Source organism: Asterias rubens, chromosome 10 (assembly GCF_902459465.1).
Source record: "Asterias rubens chromosome 10, eAstRub1.3, whole genome shotgun sequence".
In the NCBI taxonomy this organism is placed as follows: domain Eukaryota; kingdom Metazoa; phylum Echinodermata; class Asteroidea; order Forcipulatida; family Asteriidae; genus Asterias; species Asterias rubens.
This window is the reverse complement of record NC_047071.1, coordinates 17,396,378-17,419,419: the sequence shown is the minus strand read 5'-3', so window position 1 is coordinate 17,419,419 and position 23,042 is coordinate 17,396,378. Positions and strand designations below refer to the sequence as shown.

Here is a 23,042-nt window from a genome sequence, read left to right as displayed (position 1 = left end):
ACATTTGCATATGCAGTTGTGTCCGCCCCCGTGCAAAACCGCCCTTGCAGTAAATTGAACGCCCTTGGTCGACGGAACACGTTTGCCATTTATTTACAAGCTAAGTGCATGTCATGAATGACATGGGAAATGTTCGGCCGTTGGGTTTTCGCTGCAATCATACAATACGTGAATATTCATGCTGCATGTACGTAGGCTCAGTGCATGCACGCTCGCTTACGCGCGCACATAAAATCACATACATGTACAGTCATGTACATCATGTACATCATGACCACCGGACGGTTTTGCAAAGCCCCGGACACGATTGCATGGCGGACACAATTGCATCTGACACTGGTACAATATTCCGGAGATCGTTGGTGAAAACCCTGTTCAAGTCAATTTTGTTTTTGTTCTAGTGCACATATTCCGTGCATGTTAGTGACCAGAAGAGGGTCCTATTTTGCCCGTTCACTATTTCTGCCTCAATCCCTGCACTGCATGTGCATGGACGTGCCCTCGTAAAAAAAAAGTAGATTGACAAGCAATGTTCACATTTTTCAAAATGGCTGCTTACTTGTTGTTCGTCCCATGCTTTTCAAAGAACAAATTGGGTGCGTTCGTTTAGCTTCCCCGAGTCGACCCCGGTGTGTGGCGGTTTTTTTTTCCATGACGAAGGTGGGTTATTATCTGCACACGTTCGTCCTGGGGGAAAAAACTGCCATACACCGGGGTCGACCCGGGGAAGCTAAACGAACGCACCCAATATATGCGACATCATCCCTACAGCCAAATATCTTTCTCGTGACTGGGACTGGAACTGGGTGCCAAATTCCATCATAACACCTATAACCCCATGGGCCTATACGTGTACAGTACTTGTTTACCCCGCCATACATGCGTGTCTGCCTCAAAACGCGTCAGTAGCTTTGTACAAAAGATGGCACTATTTGCGCATACCGAACAAAGACTTCAAATCTGTTTAAGGAAACTCGAGAACGCCACGGGGGAATTCCCGTTTTCACTCATGAGTTTTTTTTCAACAAAAGCAATGCTAGAATTCTTTAAATACATAGTTTTGATAAGTGCAGTAGACATACATGTGCGCAATTTGAGAAAGTTACTAAACGTTCTAAGGCAAGACAAATTCTCAAAAGAAAATAGTCTACCCATCAAGTAGGCCTACCGTAGATATTTCATACACATGGTGTTACTGCAAACCAATAAAGGCCTACAAAATGTAATCATAATGACACTTTTACAGATATTTGTAATTATTAAAAAATTAAAGAGTGAATGAAATATCTGTTTCGAAACCCGCGATATGCTTTCTCTTTAGTAGCCCACTGATTCATAGAAACTTTGGCCTTCGGCGGTCTTTATGCATCCCACAGGATATCAACGAATGACACAATTTGGTGTTATAGTGGTTTATGATAACTGGCGTAGTCTGTCATAAAAGAATGCTCCACTTTATTGACAGTTTTGTTACTTCACCCCCATTTTGGAATTAAAGGCAGTGTAAAATTACCACAAAAATAACATACTTTATACCTAAGATGCCTTGTCTATTATCATCGGCGTTGTTATTATACATTTTGTTTTTATTTAAGTATTTAATATTTGTAGGCATATCGTCTGATTTCTGTGCGTTTGTTTGTTCGGATATTTCATTGTTTATTAATCTGATTAAAACACGCGAGAAGTAGGGCCTACCAAATCGAAAAGTAAACTTTGCCTTTATGCCAATGCGATTGATTGAAATATAATATATTCTCTGAACTGAATGGAATTGAACTTAATTGGATTGAAAATTAATCACTGAAGCATGCTGCCATTAAATAGCTTTGACATGCTTGGATGCTTCTGGTTCAAAAGGCGAATTACAACACAGCACAATACAGCAGTATACCAGGAATTGAAACCACGCATTCTCAATTCAGACGGGTCCTCTTGCGTGTGTACAGGAAGAAAATTACACACTTTAGGGCATAATATATACACGAAAAACTGGAACTTAAACATCATCCTTCAACGGGTAAGTTCGTCATTTATTCCAATATTGATCAGTAAAGTGGAAGTTGTATTTTCTATGATACGGTATGGAGTAGTAATGGTGGTATAATACGAGTGATCCTACTTCCGTGTGTGAAACGATAGCTGGTTGTAACATCACTATAATTATAGTTTCTTTGACATTAGGCGATTGGGCGTTGGCCTATCGGTGTACCTTGATATTCAGTCAGAACAAAAATAGCTCAGTTAATAACATACAAATTAACGATAAAGATATCTCTATTTTTTATATAGAAATATTTATATCAATAGATTTTAGTTATTTACATTAATATTTGAGATCTACTTATATTAGAGAGATTTCTATTAAAGGCAGTGGACACTATTGGTAATTACTCAAAATAATGATTAACATAAAACCTTTCTTGGTGACGAGTAATGGGGAGAGGCTGATGGTATAAAACACTTTGAGAACCGGCCCTCTGAATTGCCATAGTTTTCGAGAAAGAAGTAACTTTCAATGAATTTGATTTTGGGACCTCAAGTTTAGAACTTGAGGTCTCGAAATCAACCATCTAAACACACACAACTTTGTGTGACAAGGGTGGTTTTCTTTCATTATTATCTCTCAACTTCGACGACCGATTGAGCTCAAATTTTCACAGGTTCGTTTTTTTTATGCATATGTTGAGATACACCAACTGTGAAGGCTAGTCTTTGACAATTACCAATAGTGTCCACTGCCTTTAATAGGCCTAATATAATTATAAAAATTTTACATTTTATCTCTACATAGAAATATATGTTTACAGGGCTTAACCAAATGGGTTTTTCGCCATTCATTTTAGGAGTGATTAGAAACGTATACCTCCCCTTTAATGATCTTTACTAGAATCTTATGGTGCAATTTATTGCAAAGATGGCGTCCGTTGAATGATTCCAACAGGCAATCATTTGGTTTCTATCCCCAAAACAACATTTATTTCCTTTGAATTGTTTCCATTCAACAGCTCGTTAAAGATGCTATGTCAGATTTTTGGCCGATTTGACCCCAAAAATTTTGATTTAAAATTCAATAGGTATTTTGATCGGGGTCGAGAAAGTTACAAGCTTTCATTTGAGCCATTGCTCGAAAAAGTCCGCCAATTATTAGTAGCAGTGAAATAAAGTGCTCAAAATTTTTGTCGGGATCCCGACAATATATCACGTGACCAATTCTTATGTGTTATATAAGAAACGTTTTTAAATTTTTGTCATGGTTCCTGACCATTAAAAGTAAAAGTTAAACTTTCGTTAACTTTGTTGTTTCGTTAGAGCGGGTGATACTCTTTGAAATACCATTCACTCAAATTTTTTTTTTAATGTTTGGGGCCAAAAATCTGACGTAGCATCTTTAATTGTATCAAGCCGACTCAGTCATGTATGAAGTCGATACAGTATCGTTGAGGCAACGCCAACCAAGATCAAGATGGCTGCTGACGCTTTGGGCTATCTTGGTCAACTTGTTGTGCGTTTGTCCATCGCAAAATGAGCTGCTCCTTCGGACGGTTGCCTACCCTTATCCATTGAGTTTCAACATCACACGTAAGTCACTTTTGTATAATTGGTTCGAATTCTCGAAGAACTAAGTTTCATGTGTGACGTCACAATACGATTCACTCTGGCAATATTGACATGTCATCTTCAGAGTGAATCATGGGGGTGACAACTAGTTTCAGGCAATCTCCAAGAACAGAATCCATTCACATTTTTAACTTTCACATTTATTTCTCGTAAGAAAATGTTCGAGTAAACAAAGTACTCCAAACCGGTAGCATGTATGCCTTCTGCAGTTGGTTGCCTCCAAGTTGCCCGTAAAAGCTACCTCGTGTGACATATGACCCTAGTATTTTGAACTCGAGCCCAACTTGATCTATGAAGAAACCTAGAACTCAATAATTGCAGAGACATGATTATTGACTTCTAAAACTTGTGAACTTCTTGATCAACTTATACAAGTTTTCAGATTAAAAATATCATAGATAATTATCTCGAGAATAAGCAACCCCAATAATTACTTTTGTTGATTCTTGTTTTTACAGAAATAAACGGTTCATCCATGACCAATGTATTGTCAACCACTGACAACTTTTACCGCACTCTAACTTTGCACGATGGGAAACTTTTCGTTGGCGGGAGATCTCAGCTGTTCTCAGTCTCAACGGAAAATCTCTCGCTTGATGTACATGTAAGACCAACAAAACATATACAAATTTTAACCTTCTTTACAAACAAACAAAAACCCAAATCTCTCGGATCAGAATTTCACGTCTTAGGGGCCTGACCCTATTTGACCCAGAAAGGGTCAGCCTGATTTCACAAAGCTGTTAATCAGAAAATTCTATTTAGTAATAAATGAGTACCAGTCACAGCAGTGGTAAATGTATGGTAATTTGGTTTGTAACATATTTTTGCTAAGCCAGAGGGTGTTTTTTGCTTAGCAATTTTTGTGCTTACATGCTTTTTGAAAGTGGACCCTGGTATAAAGTTTGACCCATTCCTGTGGTTGTTTTGACACGGATTTCGGGACATACTGACCCATAAATGGGTCAAGCCGTTGGTCAAGCTAACAGGACCAGAGTCCAGGTTAATTCTGATCTGGAAAGCTTTAGAATGTAATGTCAATACTAAGGACTAGTTAACTCCTCTTAACTTTAGCAGGCCAGCCGTAAATTTCACCAAAATCTTCATAACTTAGGACTAATCTTGGGACTTAGGGCGAGTTAAATTACGTATCCAAAGACGTTATACGCTTTTAAAGCCATTGGACACTTTCGGTACAGAAAAACAAAAGTTCACAGATTTACAAATAACTTGCAGGGTTTACAGAAGGTAATGGTGAAAGACTTCTCTTTGAAATATTATTCCATGAAATGCTTTACTTTTTGAGAAAACAGCAAAACAATATCAACTCTCGATATCGAGAATTACGGATTTCTTTTAAACACAAGTCATGTCATGACCCGGCGAAACGTGCGGAAACAAGGGTGGGTTTTGACCGATTGAGCCTAATAAATTTGCACAGGTTTGTTAGGTTATATATAAGTTGTGATACACGAAGTGTGGACCGTGGACAATACTGTTTACCGAAAGTGTCCATTGGCTTTAAATCCGTCCTAAGTTAGTTAGGACGGGTTGCTCGTCCTAACTCGAAATAGGATTAATCCTGGCCTTTCGTGAAATAGGTTGCAGGGCCTGTTAATATTACTGTTCATTTTACCTTTGGCATTATACCATAATAATTTGTCCGGACGTCAGGTCCCAGGGGCTGTTTTGGGGTCAGGTTGATCTAAAAATGGTCTAAACGATAGGCCTTTGAACTCTGCGTCTTTTGACCCATTTCTTGGTAATTTTGACACTGACCCAGAAATGGGCCAGGCCACACGTGACCCGTAAATTCTGAGCGGGAAGTTTTGAAAGTTTCTTACGCCCAAATGTCATGATGGCCATCTCTATCTATGGGTACGTTCGTTTAGCTTCCCTGGGTCGACCTCGGTGTGCCCCGGTACGTTCGAATAACTTGGACGTCATTCCAGGGGCTCACCCGGGTCAGCCCCCAGTGCCCTGCTTGTGGAGTGGGTCACTTTGGGGTGACCCGAGGTTCATGACTTCACCACGAGAGGGTATGTGTGGTCGTTCGATTAGCTCTCGTCAAGGGCTCACCCGATTGAGAACCTAGGAGGTCGACCCAGGGAAGCTAATCGAACGCACCCAATACAATGTAGCTATTAAAGTGACATCACTTCTGTTCTCTTACAGAATGACACTGTGACTGGTTTTCCCGATTCGACGAATCATGTAAGTATGTATGTATTGTTGTGGGTAATTTACCAGTGATACTGCTAGAATAATCTACGGCTACGATGTCTGAACTGCCGGCATCGGCTTTGGATATGGCCGGATTTGCTGTAAAAGCCAGAGCCATAGCCACCCTTGTCTGATTTCCGACACATCATATAAAAGATTCAAGCTTTTCTTTTAAAAATATGTTTTTTAACTGTTGTTTGTTCATCCGGTTGTTGAAAAGAAAATCGCAGAACAAAAACAAAACTAGGCAATATTTTTTAAATCATGTTCAGCGTCACTGCCTTTAAAGGTGGCCTGAAAAAAGGGACAAATTTTCAACCATCCCTGAAGTAAAAAAATAAGTTTCGAAATAAACAAGATTGTATTTTTAAACTTAAGCACACCGAAAAAAAAGGTGGTAACCATTTTGAAAGTTAGACCGACTGGTTGTCTTTAAAAAATATTTCAGTGCGACCAGTTTAAGGGAAAAAACTCCTCCTTCCCTTTATAACAAAAAGGTAGGACGCTAGACTGGATTTTTTGTTTTTGCCTAATCATACTGTTGTTTTGGGGTGGGGGTTTTTCAAAATAACTTTCAAAGGGTGCACAGTACCTAAACTAATAAAATCTTTATTTGAGTTTGTTGTTTGTTTTTCATCTCAATTTTTTAATGTGGCGAAGCAAATGGGAGGAGGAAAACGAGGGGAGAAATGTTATTCTCTGAACTGATTTACATACAAAATATTATACTACCAATCAAATCTGTGTATTTGTAGGTTAATAATTACGTCACAGTTATTCAACCAATCGGAGCTAACCTGTTGGAGTGCGGAACCCACGCCGTGTCTAATAGCGGGAGACCGTATTGCGTGATACGTTCGGCTCAAAATGTAAGTAAATTACTTCACTTCATCAGCACAGACGGCACTGCAGTGACGATTCTGGGAAATTACACTAATTTGTGTATAAAGACAGTTCTAGGAAAATGACAATTGTGTATAAAGACTTTCTGGAAAATGACAACTGTGTGTAAAGACTTTTCTGGAAAATGACAATTGTGTATACATGTAAATAAAGACATTTCTGGAAAATGACAATTGTGTATAAAGACTATAGCCTAGTGGTTTTAAATGAAAGGGAAACGTTCGGAAGTCACTCTTCAAATTAATGTATGGCAATTGAAACTTTTTGTTTGAAGCCTGACAGCAGTGTTCGATAGTATAATGCATTTTGAGAAACATTTCACTTCTATAAGTAATGTGGTTGTGTACAAAGATTTTCTTGCCCCAAAACTTGAAAGTGACTGATGTTTTTTTCTGAGAGTGTTTCCCTTTAGCCTATTAGGGATTAATCTTCCTGCGTGGACATTATTTGTTCCGGATTTTCACCAATATCTCAAAAACGCGATCACCTTTTGAAAAATTTGCTCTGAGAGAGTACCATTTAAAATGATATTTTGACTCTGAGTCGTGACCCCAAATCTTAGTCGAAAATCCAGATTTAAAGCAAATTACATGGGGTCGATTTCACAAATAGGTAGGACTAGTCCTAGGAAATTTTAAAAACTTGAGGCTATAATGAGTTATTCGTTATAACTCGAGATATGACTACCTGCACTCTAAAAACTAAAGAGTTGAATCCAGCACTTGCATGAGTGCGGTGAGTAACTACACTTTGAAGTGTTAAATCCAGCATTTTAAAGTATTCAGTCCACAATTTAACTAGTTGAACGTTTAAAGACTCTGGACACTATTGATAATTGTCAAAGACCAGTTTTCTCACTTGGTGTATCTGTAACATTTACGCACAAAAAAAACTGTGAAAAGTTTAGCTCAATCGGTCGTGATGTTGCGAGATAATAATGAAGGAAAAACACCCTTGTCACACGAAGTTGTGTGCTTTCAGATGCTTGATGTCGAGACCTCCAATTCTAAAACTCAGGTCTCGAAATCAAATTCATGGAAAATTACTTCTCTATCGAAAACTACGTTTCTTCAGAAGGACCCGTTTCTCACAACGTTTTATATTGCCAACCTCTCCCCATTACTCGTTACCAAGTAAGGTTTTATGCTAATAATTATGTTGAGTAATTACCACCGCCTTTAAAAAGCTGATCTACCAATACCAAGGGATATTTTGAGTAATGTATTAACACTTAAATTGTTGAACTAACCCTTTTTTCGTTGGATCAACAATTTAAAATGCTGGCTCATACACTTTCAAAGTGTAGTCACTCACCGAACTCATGCAAGTGTAGGATTCAACTCCTTAGTTTTTAGAGTGTGGGGACCCGTTACCTGGGTCAATGGGTCATTTCTGACCAGGGGGTTTTCAGAGTGAACAATTAATTGCGACTTTTGTTTGTAACTTTATAAAGTTGTCAGATGCAGGAAGCCTGACGGAACAAAACACGGATGCGTTCATCACAGGTTTCACCTTCGATCAAAACACCAGCCTACTCGTAGATGGCATAGGTAAACATAAAGGGTTAACCTACCAATATTGTATTGAACTTTGAACTCACTGGACACCTTGGGTAACTGTCCAGTATTCTCACTTGCTGTATATCCCATGTATAAAATCACAAATCTGTAAAGATGTGGGCTCAAAATGGTGATCGAAGTTATCGAAAATATTTAAAGAAAAAAACACCCTTTGTTATTGTATGTATGTTACGCCAAGTGAGTAAATAGTGCCTTTAAAGGGAGGGATATAACCTTTGGTAATTACTCCAAAAAGTTATAAGCATAAAAAGTAACTGACTTGGTGAGCAGCACTGCAGCTGCATGTTGTTAATGTTTTACATTTTGAGGAACAATTCCTGTCGGAGAAATGTGGTTTCTGAGAAACCTGAGAAATGTGGTTTTCTGTCGAAAACATTTGGAAACGTTTTTCATATTGTGTAATTATTGTTAGGGATTAGGCTATTCTTCGTGCATGCATGGATATTACCGCTCCAGATTTTCGGCAATATTTACCAAACGCTATGACCTTGTGAAATTAAATTTTCACAGGTTAGGTTTGTGTTTTTGTATATACATTTACATGGAATTCAAACGTTCAAATGGTTCACCATTTTGACTGGTAACCTGTACATGTTTACTGAGCAGAAAACTGTTGAGCAATAATTTTTCTCTATCAGCAGCTCTTTGAAATTGGGCCGTCACGTCATATCTTTCAGATTGGGAAATTTCTCCATACATTCTCCATTTGATTAAAAAAGGGGTCCCTTTTTTTACCGAAAACAAACAATGTTTCACTTGGATTTTTTTTCATTTGACTAGCCTTTTTTAAATAATGACAGAATTGGGTTTCCCCCCCCCCCCCCCAGATGGACCTAATTTTCATGTATATACAGGTAGCAAACTGGATGTGAATGAACCACACTTAGCAAAAGTACTCTTCCAAGTAGGCGAAAATGGACTGGACTTCACCATTTCAAAAACCTTGGATTCCACTAATGACAACTCATATTTGGATGGTGAGTAAAATGGTTTGACAATCTGCGGCACCAAAATTGTCCGACCTAAATGTAGTTTCTGTATAATTATGCTATTGTTAGACCAGGGGCCCAATTTCATAGAACAGGTGTTAAGCAGGAAATTATGCTTAACAACTTGTTGCTAAGCAAAATAAGTATTATCAGTCATAAATAATTGTGCCTGACATGATTTGTTGGCAGGTAGCCTTATGCTGGTAAGCATGAAATTTGTATGCTTAGCTACGTTTTTACGTTTTGAAGCAAAAATTTGCTTAAGCACGAAAATAGCTTGCTCATTTTACACAAGTTACTGGACAAAATTTCATGACATATACATTGCTTGTGACTGGTATTTAGCTGTTGTTTACTTAGCATAACAATTGAGTTGAGTCTTGGCCGGTACTCTGATTTTACTAAGCAAGGATATTTCTGCTTAAGCAAATATTTTTGCTTAAGCAGCTCTATGAAATTGGTCCCTGGGCTTTGACAATAACCAAAGGTGTCAAGTGTCTTTAATGAACATAACTATTTTCTCCACCAGAGCCACAGTTTGTAGGCGAACCGATTGACTACAATGGAAGAATTTACTTTTTCTTTCGTGAGTATGCGGTGGAGCACATAAATGGTGGTAGAATTGTGTTTTCAAGAGTTGCAAGAGTTTGCAAGGTAAACACCGAAGGTGGAGTTTCTTTAATGTATGGTATCGTTCTTGAATGTAATGAAACCAGTTAAGGAACCCTATAACAAGTAATCCTATGACGTTTCGAAACCACGGTTTTGGTTTTGCCCTCAAGTTTGAAGGCACATAAGGAACGCGCACACGAATTCTAAATAACTGATGTAGTCTAAGCCCAAGCCCAAGCCATACAGCCTTGGTTTCGAAAACAGCCAAAGCACTGTTGCCCGGAAGCCTTCAGGGTGTGCAGAGAAGACATTTTTAGAAATGTCAGCCCAAAAACCAGAAAAACCTATGCCTGGATCCTAATCCGGGATTCTAACCTACAGACCTATACTAATCTTCGAGAGTGTTATGCATATAGACCTTTCTTTTGCAACGTCACAGCCCGAGTTTTTGCCAACCCAGATTGGAAAACTATGGAAAGCCATAAGTGCAAATCAAGAAAATAACGCTATTTTTTTGTAACAATATATAACAAAATTTGTTAATTTTGTTTAAAACAAAACATCTAATTATGAGAAGTATTTTGTTTGATTGACAATTTTCAGAAAAAGTTGCATTTTGTTAAAACATTACTAAAACATACTAATATTCGGCCGACCATACCAACCAAGGCGATTTGTTGGTCAACAAAAGAAAGGTCTATACAGTGTCGTCAGGAGATCTCATTTTGGGGGGTGGGGTGGGGGCAGGAATTCCCACAATGTCTGATACATTTGTCCCTTCAAACCAGGGCCCAATTTCATAGAGCTGCACAAGAATATGGTCACCAGTCAAAGTGCCATTCTCTCAAAGTGCAATATCTAACTGGTATCCCGATTAGTTTGGCTTAGCAGAAAATTGTTAAGCAATATTTTCTGCTTATACAAATTATAAGAAATTGGGCCCAGCTGGAACCAACTTAATAATTGTTGGTTCTTCCTTCTTCGACTTCAGAACGAAACCGGAGGCAAATCTTTCACTAACTTCGAGTATAAATTCGTCACGTTTGGAAAGGCTCGCCTCACTTGCTATGTAGCGGGCACCTATGAGTTTTACTACAACGATATCCGTAAGTAAATCACCTTATGTGTAAGGCCAAAATAAAAAACACCAGTTAATCGCCCCCTCCCTCGTCCTTTCTTGGGGCTGCATCATTTTTTCTTCTTTTTGTGCATTTCTCATTAAAATTGCTAATCTTTTAAAGACAGTGGACACTATTGGTAATTGTCAAAGACCAGTCTTCTCACTTGGTGTATCTCAACATTATGCATAAAATTAAAAACCTGTGAAAATTTAAACTTGATTGGTCGTCGGAGTTGCGAGATAACTATGAAAGGAAAAAAAATAAACCTTGTCACACGAAGTTGTGTGCTTTCAGATGCTTGATATCGGGACCTCAAATTCTAAACTTGAGGTCTCGAAATCAAATTCGTGGAAAACTACTTCTTTCTTGAAAACAACTCCACTTCAGAGGGAGCCGTTTCTCACAATGTTTTATACTACCAACCTCTCCCCATTACTCGTTACCAAGTAAGGTTTTATGCTATTAATTATTTTGAGTAAATACCAATAGTGTCCACTGCCTTTGATTGGCGGCCACCTTTGAAAGAAGAGCAAGAAAAAGGGGCCCTCATCCTCTTTTGGAAAAACCCGGACGATCAACTTGTAACTTTTTACTTGGCCTTTAACTTTCATCAACACTCTAAAACCATCTCTGGGTCAGACTGTGATCCAGAAACTGTTTGAAAATTTGGATTTTGATGAAAATATTCTGACACAGTTTGGGGTTGTTTTAAACAGCTTTCTGTTTATATTGACCCAGGACTGGTTCAGGCCCCACGGGAAACTAGATCCGAATCAGTTCTGACCCGGAATCTGGTCAAACTGAAGCAGAATCTGATTCAAAGTTCCATATTTTTGACTGGTTCCGAGTCAGCTTGACCCAGGAGTGGGTTCAGGTCCCCTGGAAACCAGGATCTTGATCGCTCCGGATTTTTGGATATCTCAAAGAGGCGACCATAAATAAATTTTCACACGTTAGTTATATTTTATACATTTAGATTAACTAAATCTTTGGAAACTCAATGTAAATTTGCCAGTGGCAACCGAATTGAATGTTTTAAAAAGCCAATAATTTTTAAAACAATCAAACTGTTCCAAAACCAGGTGTATACTTTGCCCTCGAAGAGCGTCCACAACATTGGTTAAATTGAAAATAATGTTCACATATTTTTTTGCACATTAAACTTATATTACGTGGTATAAGTTACATGATTCTCTGATACTGGGACTATGCGCCTTCTTTGTTTTATGAATAAGCACCGCAATTTCAACACTGCGTACTGAAATGCTGAACCGGGTCGATAACAATATTCCCATATTTTATGTTCTCCAAATTGCAGAGGATGTATACCAGTCAAACACTGATGCAAACGTGGTATATGCCATTTTCACAGCTGAACGGTAAGCGAACAAAAGAAAACACAAAACCCAGACCCGCCCATGTCCTTTTTCGGCAAAAGGAAAAAGGAGTTTAGTCCAAAAGGTATGAATATTGATAGTGTTTCTTTCGTGCTTCTGTAACTATACATGCAAGTCGCATAGGGACTTATTTGTGGATGTAATTATGCGCTATACAGGAATTCAAAGTCCCCCCCCCAAAAAAAAAAAAATAATAATAATAATAATAATAATAATAATAATAGAAAATAAAATAGAGTTGAATAATTTTTCGGGAAGCTTTGCATGGTGTGGATTAATAGGAAGAACCTACAATAAATAAATAGTAAATTTGCGTTTATAACCATGTGTAAATCTCTTTTGTGGGAGTGTTGGCTCTGAAAAGAGCCGGTTCGGTCTCGACTTTTCAAACAGTATTCTTTGCTCGTCTTCAGGAGAATGCTCCTGAAGACGAGCGGAGTATTTACAATGTATACTGCCACAAAAGAGATTTACCCAATGTTGTACCCGCAAGTTGAATAAGGGAATAAAAGGGTAGCGACGAGTTCTTAAGCCCGGTTCATACTTCCTGCGAATGCGAATGCGAAGCGAGTTTGACGTAAATTTGACGTCACACCCTCCTTTCGCAGCGATTATTCGCAAGGGAGTAGCGCAGAGTTCAACTGCTGCGAATGGTTCGTTGCGAATTTGTGACGTCAGTATTCGCTTCGCATTCGCATTCGCAGGAAGTATGAACCGGGCTTTACACGGCCGTTTAAAGCCGGCACTTCTACTATACAAAATAGAGGGCAACCAAGCAAAATTTAGACTTTACGAACTCCCACTGGTTGTGCAGCTATGCGCTCGCGCTCCGATAGTACAGTTTCGTAGAGCACCTTGTCCAACCGAATACGATTTACAATTTCCCTTGTGGTTTATTACTTGATATTATTATTTTCCTGCACAGTGGTGTACAGAGCTCTGCCCTGTGCGCATATCGTCTCGACGAATTAGACGAACTTTTCTTCAGCAGTCAGTACCGAGCTCCGAGAGATGGGCAGTTTGGAAACCTATGGGCTCCAGTGCCAGTGTCAGATGAACCTTTTACGTCAAGAGAGCAACACGTAAGGCGTTTTAACCAGTTTATAGAAACTGTTCACAAAATACTGCTTTCATTTGAATAAATACTGAGAAATCTTGTTTGTCTTTCTTCGTTACTAAACAGAGTTAAAAATGTAATTATCAGACCAAAAATCAGCATTTAAAAATAATTTCTTTTCCTGCCACACAGTGAGGTATTGTTAATCAATTGCAAAACACAAGACAGTCGGGCTTGTTAGGTGTTCGACCAACAACCGATCAGCCTATTGTTTTCGCATGTCTTCTGGTTCGAGCCGGAAGATGAAACTTTTATTATTGAGAAAGAAAAAAAGATAACTGATGAACCACAACTTGAATTTGTATCCTCTATACGTCATTATCTTGCCATAATGTTTGTGCCAGCTCGATGTTTCATGATTTTTATTTAATGTCGTGTTTTGTACTTTTATATGTTATTATCTATATATTTTTAAACTCATGCTTGCTTTTTGGGGTTTTTTTTGGTTGGAGGGATCTGGGAGGGCACATCGCTTTGATGACAGTTTTTAAAACTTTTGCCTATTCCTGGACGGCCCTTGCCAACAAAGAATTATGTCCGAAAATTTAAAATAAAAATAAAATAAAATTAGAAAGACTTAACATAGTGTGACCTCATTGGCTATTGAAAACCTGTTCAAACCAGTTTTATATTGGGGGAAAAACTCCTGAACCCCTCTCGGTTGATACGGTACAATAAATTATGTCGTAATTTCATTCAATCATAATTTGATGACATCACTCACGACACCTTGTTACAAAAACTGAATGATTGTCTAGTTTGTTCTTGAGTTTTGTGACATCATCATACCATTATTGCCCTGAAACCCACATAATGTCAAGTCAAGTGGTTGACTGCAGGACTTGCAATCACAAGGTTGTGGGTTCGAATCCCCCAGGCTAACCGCTGATTTCCAAATGACTAGAATAAAGATTGTCGTCTAGTTACTGAATCACAATTTCTTGATTTGCGTAATTCATAATCATAGACGTCAAACCAATGTTTGTATGAGAGAGATTGGCTATTACCAGCTTGGTGTTTATATCCCTTTGTGGGAGTTTGCCAAGTTCCTTGACGGGAAGATCATTCAAACAAACAAACAAACAAACAAACAAACAAACAAACAAACAAACAAACAAACAAACAAACAAACAAACAAACAAACAAACAAACAAACAAACAAACAAACAAACAAACAAACAAATAACTTTAATGTTCACTTTGACTCTATACAGTGTCCATCGGTGGACACTCAAACGTATTCAACAATGGAGCTCTTAAACATCAAGACATTCACTTTATTATTGGATGAGGTGGCTGATAATAAACTTCACTATGAGAGCAAGGGATCGGCGTTGAGTAACCCCCTTCTCATCTCGACAGAAGAACGCTTCTCTCAGATCATTGTTGACAACTCGAATTGTACCGACTCGATAGATGTATTTTATGTTGGAACAGGTAATTTGAAAAGATATTATGATAAAAAAAAGAAGAATCAGAAGAAGTCGATAATAGTGCATTTTACAATAGCGTATCAATGTGTTTGGTCCTTGTCATTGAGACAATACCATTCCGGCGATCTTTCTCGGCTCCCTAGGGAGTATACAGCCCTATAGGCTGCAAGGCTTTTTCAAACATAGTTATCAATTTACCCCTGTGGGAAAAGAAGCAATCATAGTGAAGCATCTTTCTTTAAGAATACAAGTGTGATGACCACGATGAAAATAGCAAATCATAAGTGTCAGAGTGGTATTATTTAGTATGAATAAGCCCCCCCCCCTCACCCAACCCACCATTAAATTACAAAATGTTATTTCAATTGTTGCAATTGAAACAAGTATATGCTTGACTCCCTTCGAAAATTGAACTAATTGTTTATTTCACTCAGACCGCTTAATTTGATGAAAATGTGATAAAGTTTTTGCATAATTTTTATTTTCATCGAAGGCAAAGTAGAGTGCGCTGCTCGAAATACGGAGACCTAACAGAGCTCCCCTTTTCACGTTAATTATGTAGAGAACGGAACTGTGCTGAAGGCATATCTGAATGAAGATCGGTCCGAAGCTTTGGTTGTAGAAGAGATCAGTTTAAACACCGATGGAGTCAAGGTGAGAAATAAATATTGCTTATTGAAAAGTCATGCTTACCTTTGAACTTTGCAGTAAGTGCTGTTAAGACCGGGATTTGAACCCTAAACCATTGAGACTTTTGTTAAACTACCAGAAGAACTTGACACAGTGTTCTAAAACCACTCGGCCATGACACCCTGTACTGGTTTTTAAAAAAAATACTATCAATAAGACAAATGACTTTGTTGTTCCGGTGGATTTCACAAAGAGTTAGGACTAGTCTTATCTCGACTTAGGACGAGTTACTCGTCTTTGGACTAGCCTTAAAGGAACACGTTGCCTTGGATCGGTCGAGAGTTGGTCTTTGAAAAGCGTTTCTAACCAAACTTTTGATATAAAATGTATATAATTAGAAAGATATTTCTAAAAGTAGAATATAATGATCCACACAAGTATCTCTCGAAATTGCGTGGTTTTCCTTTTATCTCGTCGACTAACATGGTCGGCCATTAATGGGAGTCAAATTTTTGACCAATATGCATTTTATAACAAACGGTTACAAAACGCTGTAGTGGTTTGTGTCTCTCTCTTTCATCCTCTTTTCTCAAACCAAATTCAGCCTGTCCTCACAATGGTAAAGAGTGACACGGAACAAGCCGTGTTTGTTGGGACCGACTCCAGGGTGTACAAAATACCCTTCGTGCATTGCTGTGACTACATCCTCAGAAATCTGTCTGATGCCGGAGATCCATACTGCAAATCAATAGTGACGGGTGACTGGTAAGATATCCATTACTATTACTGGTTTTAAAATTTGTGTAGGTTAGTATTGTGATGACCTTTGAAAGGTAGTGGACACTATTGGTAATTACTCAAAATAATTATTAGCATAAAACCTTACTTGGTAACGAGAAATGGAGAGTTGTTGATAGTAAGTATGAAACATTGTGAGAAACGGCTCCCTCCGAAGTAACGCAGTTTTCGAGAAAGAAGTAATTTTCCACGAATTTGATTTCGAGACCTCAGAATTAGATTTGAGGTCTCGAAATCAAGCATCCGAAAGCACACAACTTCGTGTGACAGGGGTGTTTTTTCTTTCATTATTATCTCGCAACTTCGACGACCTATTGAGCTCAAATTTTCACAGGTTTGTAACTTTGTGCATATGTTGAGATTCACCAAGTTGCAAGTCTGGGCCCAATTTCATAGAGCTGCTTAACGGTCGATTTTGTGCTTAACGGGTGCACCTAGCAAGTTTTTCATTTCTAGCCTTGCTTAAGCAAGGTTTTTTGCTTGAAACGGCGAGGCAAGCAAGCAAAAAGGGTCCTTAAAGCCCCATTTTCAAAGAGCTGCATCCCGTAACGGTCGATTTTGTGCTTAACGGGCGCACCTAGCAAATTGTTCATTTCTCGGCCTTGCTTAAGCAAGGTTTTTTGCTTACATAGGTAAGCAAACAAAAAGGGTCCTTAAAGCCTCTATTTTTCTTAAGCACCCTATTCACACAGCGCATAGTGCAACACTCATTGCAAACGATGTTATTGTGCCGGCACAGCGGTGATTGTATGTGCGTTTGTATGGTAGGTGTAGCGAATAAACGAGTGTCTAAAATGCTTCAGAATCATGCTGTACAATGTATTATCTTCTTGTTTACTTTCAAGTTAGTGTGTAAACCTTTCGAGGGGCACTTTGAACCATTACAAATAATACATATCAGACACAGAAGGTGATGAATTTTTTTTATCGCCACTCGAGTGCACTCCGCATTTATTTCGCCCGCCATTTTGTCAGCACCTTCTTCTTTTTCGCTTAAGCAAACGATCTAAAATGTTGCGCGCGCAGTTTGTTTACGTGCTTAAGCTAGCAACCGCTGGTGAAATAGGTTTACGCTTAAGCAATTTCTGTTGCTACGTTAAGCCAACATATTTGCTTACTGTTAAGCAACCCTAGGCCATGCACACAGTGCAAAATACACTGCCTTCTTCTGTTTTGCTTAAGCAAACGATCTAAAATCTCCGCGCGCAGATTGTTTACGTGCTTAAGCTCGTGTACGTTTAGCATGGAATCCGAATGGTTTTAAGCAATTATTTTTGCTACGTTAAGCAAAAAAAATAGCTTACCGTTAAGCAGCTCTATGAAATTGGGCCCTGGTCTTTGACAATTACCAATAGTGTCCAGTGTCTTTAAAAATAAGAAAGCGCCCTATAATACAGCCGGACGGCCACTTCAAGGTGAGAGCTACACCAAAAATGATTAGGGCTATCGATCCAAATCAACTGCTACCGTGTCCAAGTGGCCTCGGGGTTTAAACAACATGCCCGCCCTTTCCTTCACCCCCTCGAGCGAGAATACTTACATCATCGTCATTATACCTTAACTTTGTGCATTTCTGTAAAGTTTCATTGTTGCTATTACTATACTCTTCACTTTTCATGAACGTTGCTTTAAGATTGTTATCCAAAGTGTTGACAAACTAAATAGAATTCTCGCTTCTCCACGAAGTACTAATTAATATGATGTAATACTTAATGTTACCTTTATACAGGCAGCAAGATTTGTCAAGTTGCTCTGGGGAAACCATGTTTGGTAAGTCCAATTATTTGTTGGCTCTTTCTCAGCCAATTAATGATGAGCATCTTGGTTTGAGATACTGATCTCGCAAAAGGGAGTGTTTTAACTTGTTCTTACATCTGACGTTTATACTTAGATGCTCTGAAAAACACCAGATACCGGTGTTCAGATCCCGAATTTCCTGCAAAAGATTCCGAAATTTCTCGCACAACTATCTGATTTTTTTCATCAAGGAAGTATTTTGAAGGCTGTTAAACAGAAGAACAACAATAAACAAATACCATACCAACATTGACTCTAGTCAATCCTTTGTTCAACCCCCAAAATCATTTCATAATTTACCCAGTCAGTTTCCCTTGTGGTTTATATTGATATCTGAAACAAAAAAGTCGCATCCCCTTAAGGTGATCCCGTGGCTGCCGCTTCCCAGGTTGTATCGTAATTTGGGTGTGATCCCTGGCTACACGGCAGTTAACGGTTGTATGGCTTCTGACTGGCACCCCCGAACAAAGATATTGACAAAATAGGGACACCACCAATATAGGGCTAGATAGTTCAGTTGGTAGAGCGCCGGCACGTTAATCCGGAGGTCGTTGGTTCGAATCCCACTCTTATCAATTCTTTGTTCAGCCCCAAAAATCATTTCATAATTTACCCAGTCAGTTTCCCTTGTGGTTTATATCAAAATAATTATTAGCATAACAAAGTTATACTTGGTAACGAGTGTGCAATCTCGGTATTGTGTTTGACACTTCCTTGAGTATGAATGCTCAAGTAACATCCCTGTGCAAAGGTCTCAACAACCAGATGCGCAATATCTCTAGAATCAAAAGATTCCTCGATAAGGACACCTGTCATCTTGTTGTCAGTGCTCTGATTCTTACCAGGCTTGACTATGGTAATGCCTTGCTGTTTGGGTCCAACTCAACAGACATACAACGACTACAACGGCTACAAAACTGGGCTGCTAAACTTGTCTGTCGTGCCCCAAAGCATGACCACGCCACACCATACTTACAAGATCTTCACTGGCTGCCGATTAGGGAGAGGATAACCTTCAAGATCTTGGTTTATGTGTATAAATGCCTTAACAACACAGCTCCTGGCTATTTATCCTCTTGCCTGTCTCTCCATCGGCCTGGGCGCTCAAGTCTACGCTCAGCATCCGACACTACTCGCCTCATGGAACCTAACTCAATCAAGCTTCTTAAGTCGGCCTCAAGTCGCACATTCTCACATTTTGCTCCACACACCTGGAATGCACTCTCCCCCTCAATCAGGAAATCCGACTCTCTTCGAACATTTAAGAAGTGTATCAAACATTCTCTATATCCTATCTAATGCGCTGCGTTCTTGACGTAGTGGCGCTATATAAATGCCCTATATGTATGTATGTATGTAATGTGGAGCTGTTGATAGTATGAAAAAAAATATGAGAAACGGCTCCCTCTGAAGTAACGTAGTTTTCGAGAAAAAAGTAATTTTGCACGAATTTGATTTCGAGACCTCAGATTTAGAAATTGAGGTATTGAAATCAAGCATGTGAAAGCACACAACTTTGAGTGACAAGGGTTATTTTTCTTTTATTATTATCTCGCAACTTCGAAGACCGATTGAGCTTAACTTTTCACAGGTTTGTATTTGTATGCATATGTTTTGATACAGCAAGTGAGAAGACTGGTCTTTGACAATTACCAAAGGTGCCCATTGTCTTTAAAGGGAAGGTATGTGTTACGTTACCACTCATAAAATTATTGGCAATATTAGAGCTACGGATATATTCTATACTGATTCTACTGATTTATTTTGTATTTCAGAGTTCCGTGGATACAATGATCACAACGTTAGACCCAGGCATGGCACCTATATAACTATTAAGTGAGAAGACTCACTGGTCTTTGACAATTACCAATAGTGTCCAGTGTCTTTAACTCTTGCATGTATGTTGCTACTTTCAGAAACGATCACAATTCACAAGGCACCATCAGATCTTACCCGTGCAACTAATATTACCAACCAGCCTGTTCGCGCGTTCCTCACCGCCGAAGCAGGGAGAAACCTTCGATTCGTCGGTTTGGACTGCGTGAGTTGTTCAACCATGCAGCTATACACAAACTTGTCCAAGTCAGTTTCCGCTGACGGAACCGAGTTTCTGTTCGTAACCATCGATGCCTCAGCTTCAAATGAATCGATGAAGTACTCCATCAGTGTCGCGCTTGATAATGGTGTTGTTGAAACAAGAAGCTTTGCAGTGGCTATAGATCGATCAGGTAAGATATAATAATAAATATGTGACGTTGTGCCTTAAAGGCAGTGGACACTATTGGTAATTACTCAAAATAATTATTATCATAAAACCTTTCTTGATTAAGAGTAATGGGGATAGGTTGATAGTATAAAACGTTGTGAGAAACAGCTCCCTCTGAAGTGACGTAGTTTTCTAGAAAGAAGTAATTTTCCACGAACTTGATTTCGAGACCTCGGATTTATAATTAATTTGGGGTCTCGAAATCAAGCATCTGAAAACACACAACTTCGTGTGACCATGGTGCGACAAAGATGTTTGTTTGTTTCTTTCATTAATATCTCGCAACTTCGACGACCGATTTAGCTAAAATTTTCACAGGTTTTTTATTTTATGCATATGTTTTTGACAATTACCAGTAGTGTCCAGTGTCTTTTAAAGCCAGAAATAAAAGAAAATAGAAACAGAAACATCTCTGCAATCGGCTTAATCAAAAGGGCATTGAATGTGGACTAAGCCTGGGTGAAGCAATAAGTTAGCCTGGGCCTAGATGTCAGCTAACTTACCTTTAGCCCAAACCCCTTGCATCGCACAGTTTTAGCCTGTGGGCTGGCTAGATAATTAGAGCCCAAAACTCCCTGGACCCAAATTATTAGCCCTATCCAAAATGTCAGCTTACCTAAATGCAGCCCAAACCCCCTTTAACCTAAAGTCTTATAACCAAGACTGCGTATAAAGCTACGTTTAGGTCCCGATTATGGCCCTTTTCCAAACGACTGGATTTGGCTTTTGATTCGGCTTAGGCTATGGGCTAGCTTGGCTCCGCCGGTGTTTTGACTTTTTTGGGGGGAGACTTTTTGAAAGCTCTGCCACTAGAGGGCAGCAGACCTACCAGGTAAGGGTGCACAACTCCTATAGCAAAAAATGGTAAATGGTAAAAATTCAAAAATACTCAAAAAATATTTAGAAGTCTCTCAGCCTCTTGAAAATTAAATCAGATACATTGTCATACAACTAAAACTAAACTTCAGATTTCTTCACAATTTTTGGTAGGTCAGCATTTTGGAATATTTGCTAATTACCCTAGAAGAAACACTCCCAAAAACTCATGCACACCGCTTGTTATCCTTGGGGAACTCGTGTCCAGTACGCCCTGTTCCAGAACAGTTTGGTTTATGCTGGCATTGTGTTACGAAAAACAAAAATACAGTTTGGCTAAATCTAAATACAAATTCAAAAACACGCAAAACACAAGTTATTTGCTGTCAGTGACCGTCACTCATGCTTCTCCTATACCTAAGTTGTTGACATTACCTGACATTACCCTCTCTTGGTGATTGGCAGATAGTCTAAAGTTTCCCATTGCGCGTGCTTCAGGTATACGCGCTATATAAGGGGCTTCAGACGAGAGAACGGAGCCGCAAGCCGAATCCAAAGCAGAAGCCGTGGTTTCGAAAAGGGCCTGTATTGACCGGAGTACACTATTTTAAGTGCTGCACCCAGACGTCTCTTTGAATACAACACAAATTAAACAAAGCAAGCATGAAGAAAGAAAAATGTGTGAATAAGGGGAAGAATGGGTAATATTTACCTAACAAGAAGCTAATTATGAAGAGAAGTTTGAAGAGGATACATCGGAAATTAAACCACCAAATTGATTTATCGGTTACCAGTTGATCAGTCTCATTTAATATGTCTCCTTCTTTAGCTAAATTCAATGCGACAGAGGGAGAATTAAAGGAAATTGCATGCTTCGACGACAATGTTGCTTCGTACCAGTTTCGTCGGGACGAATGGCTGAAAAAAGTAGTAAGTAAAAATCACAATAAACAATATTTAAATAATATTTGGATGGAAAAAGATCACGGTTATAATGTGTGACCCCTCTGACGGCAAAATACGCAGTAATTAACGGCAAAAGATATGCTACGGCAATGTATACCTTTGTTTTTTGGAACTTGTCGCTTGTTTTAATTCCATATACTTGTAGATGTATACAATAAAACTTGTAAAAAAAATCATTTCAAAAGGTGGTCGATTTATTTTTTTTAGATATCGCCGATAATCCGATGCGTATACTATTTTATGTGTCTATGTAGACAGAATAATCCCTATCAGAATTCACAGATTAAAATTTTGGGTCATGAAAACTGATTTCATTTTACTAACCTCGTTTGTTTATGTTTACAGGGTGAGGCGTGTGAGCTGGAGAATGTGGGCATATGTACAGAGGGAGATGCTAACTGTCCATAATTAATATAATTAATTATACTTTATTCATATATATTGCTCAAACTTTTCTTGTTTGTTTTTGTTTGGCTATACAGTTGGTTATTCTTTAAAAGAAAAGTATACCTTTATTTTTTGGAACCATTCGACTGGTTAAAACTCTTATTAATATTATATTATGTACAACAAAACTTACCTGTTTTTAAAGATTTTCTGCGGGCCATTTGTGGCAGCATGAAAACAAACTGAATGATTCTGAAGACCAGATATTGGTTATAAATCCAATTGGATATGGTTAATTCAAAGAGCTATATGTAATAGCTGTATGGGTTAATTTCACAGTTCAATAAAAATGTAATTGTGTAATGGAATCGTGTATCATATTTATT

The 23,042-nt window shown here is 38.6% G+C and overlaps 1 protein-coding gene across 3 annotated transcripts; it reads left to right on the top strand.

The window, feature by feature from the left end:
- Positions 1-1,900: 1,900 nt before the first annotated feature.
- On the top strand, positions 1,901-22,795 carry LOC117296071 (semaphorin-2A-like). 3 transcript variants are annotated; one of them, XM_033778940.1, is made up of 18 exons: positions 1,901-2,020; positions 3,406-3,582; positions 4,080-4,219; positions 5,797-5,835; positions 6,600-6,713; positions 8,201-8,297; positions 9,155-9,304; positions 9,846-9,970; positions 10,920-11,034; positions 12,368-12,428; positions 13,372-13,528; positions 14,778-15,000; positions 15,559-15,650; positions 16,231-16,391; positions 18,154-18,194; positions 20,138-20,449; positions 22,133-22,233; positions 22,615-22,795. In XM_033778940.1, the coding sequence occupies exons 2-18, from the start codon at positions 3,417-3,419 to the stop codon at positions 22,675-22,677; spliced, it is 2,157 nt and encodes a 718-aa protein (XP_033634831.1). In that variant the 5' UTR covers positions 1,901-2,020; positions 3,406-3,416; the 3' UTR covers positions 22,678-22,795. The 3 variants fall into 3 exon arrangements, with proteins under 3 accessions (XP_033634831.1, XP_033634832.1, XP_033634834.1); XM_033778941.1 differs by having other exon boundaries at positions 3,387-3,582; XM_033778943.1 differs by lacking the exon at positions 1,901-2,020 and adding an exon at positions 3,049-3,077.
- The last annotated feature ends 247 nt before the right edge of the window (positions 22,796-23,042 follow it).

What these genes read in the sequence shown, in the direction of transcription:
- LOC117296071 (XM_033778940.1), top strand. Translation starts at nt 3,417, where the DNA reads ATGTATGAAGTCGATACAGTATCGTTGAGGCAACGCCAACCAAGATCA. An exon ending in TTACGTCAAGAGAGCAACAC is followed by an intron (nt 13,529 to 14,777) that starts GTAAGGCGTTTT and finishes GACTCTATACAG; the next exon opens with TGTCCATCGGTGGACACTCA. An exon ending in TAAACACCGATGGAGTCAAG is followed by an intron (nt 15,651 to 16,230) that starts GTGAGAAATAAA and finishes AACCAAATTCAG; the next exon opens with CCTGTCCTCACAATGGTAAA.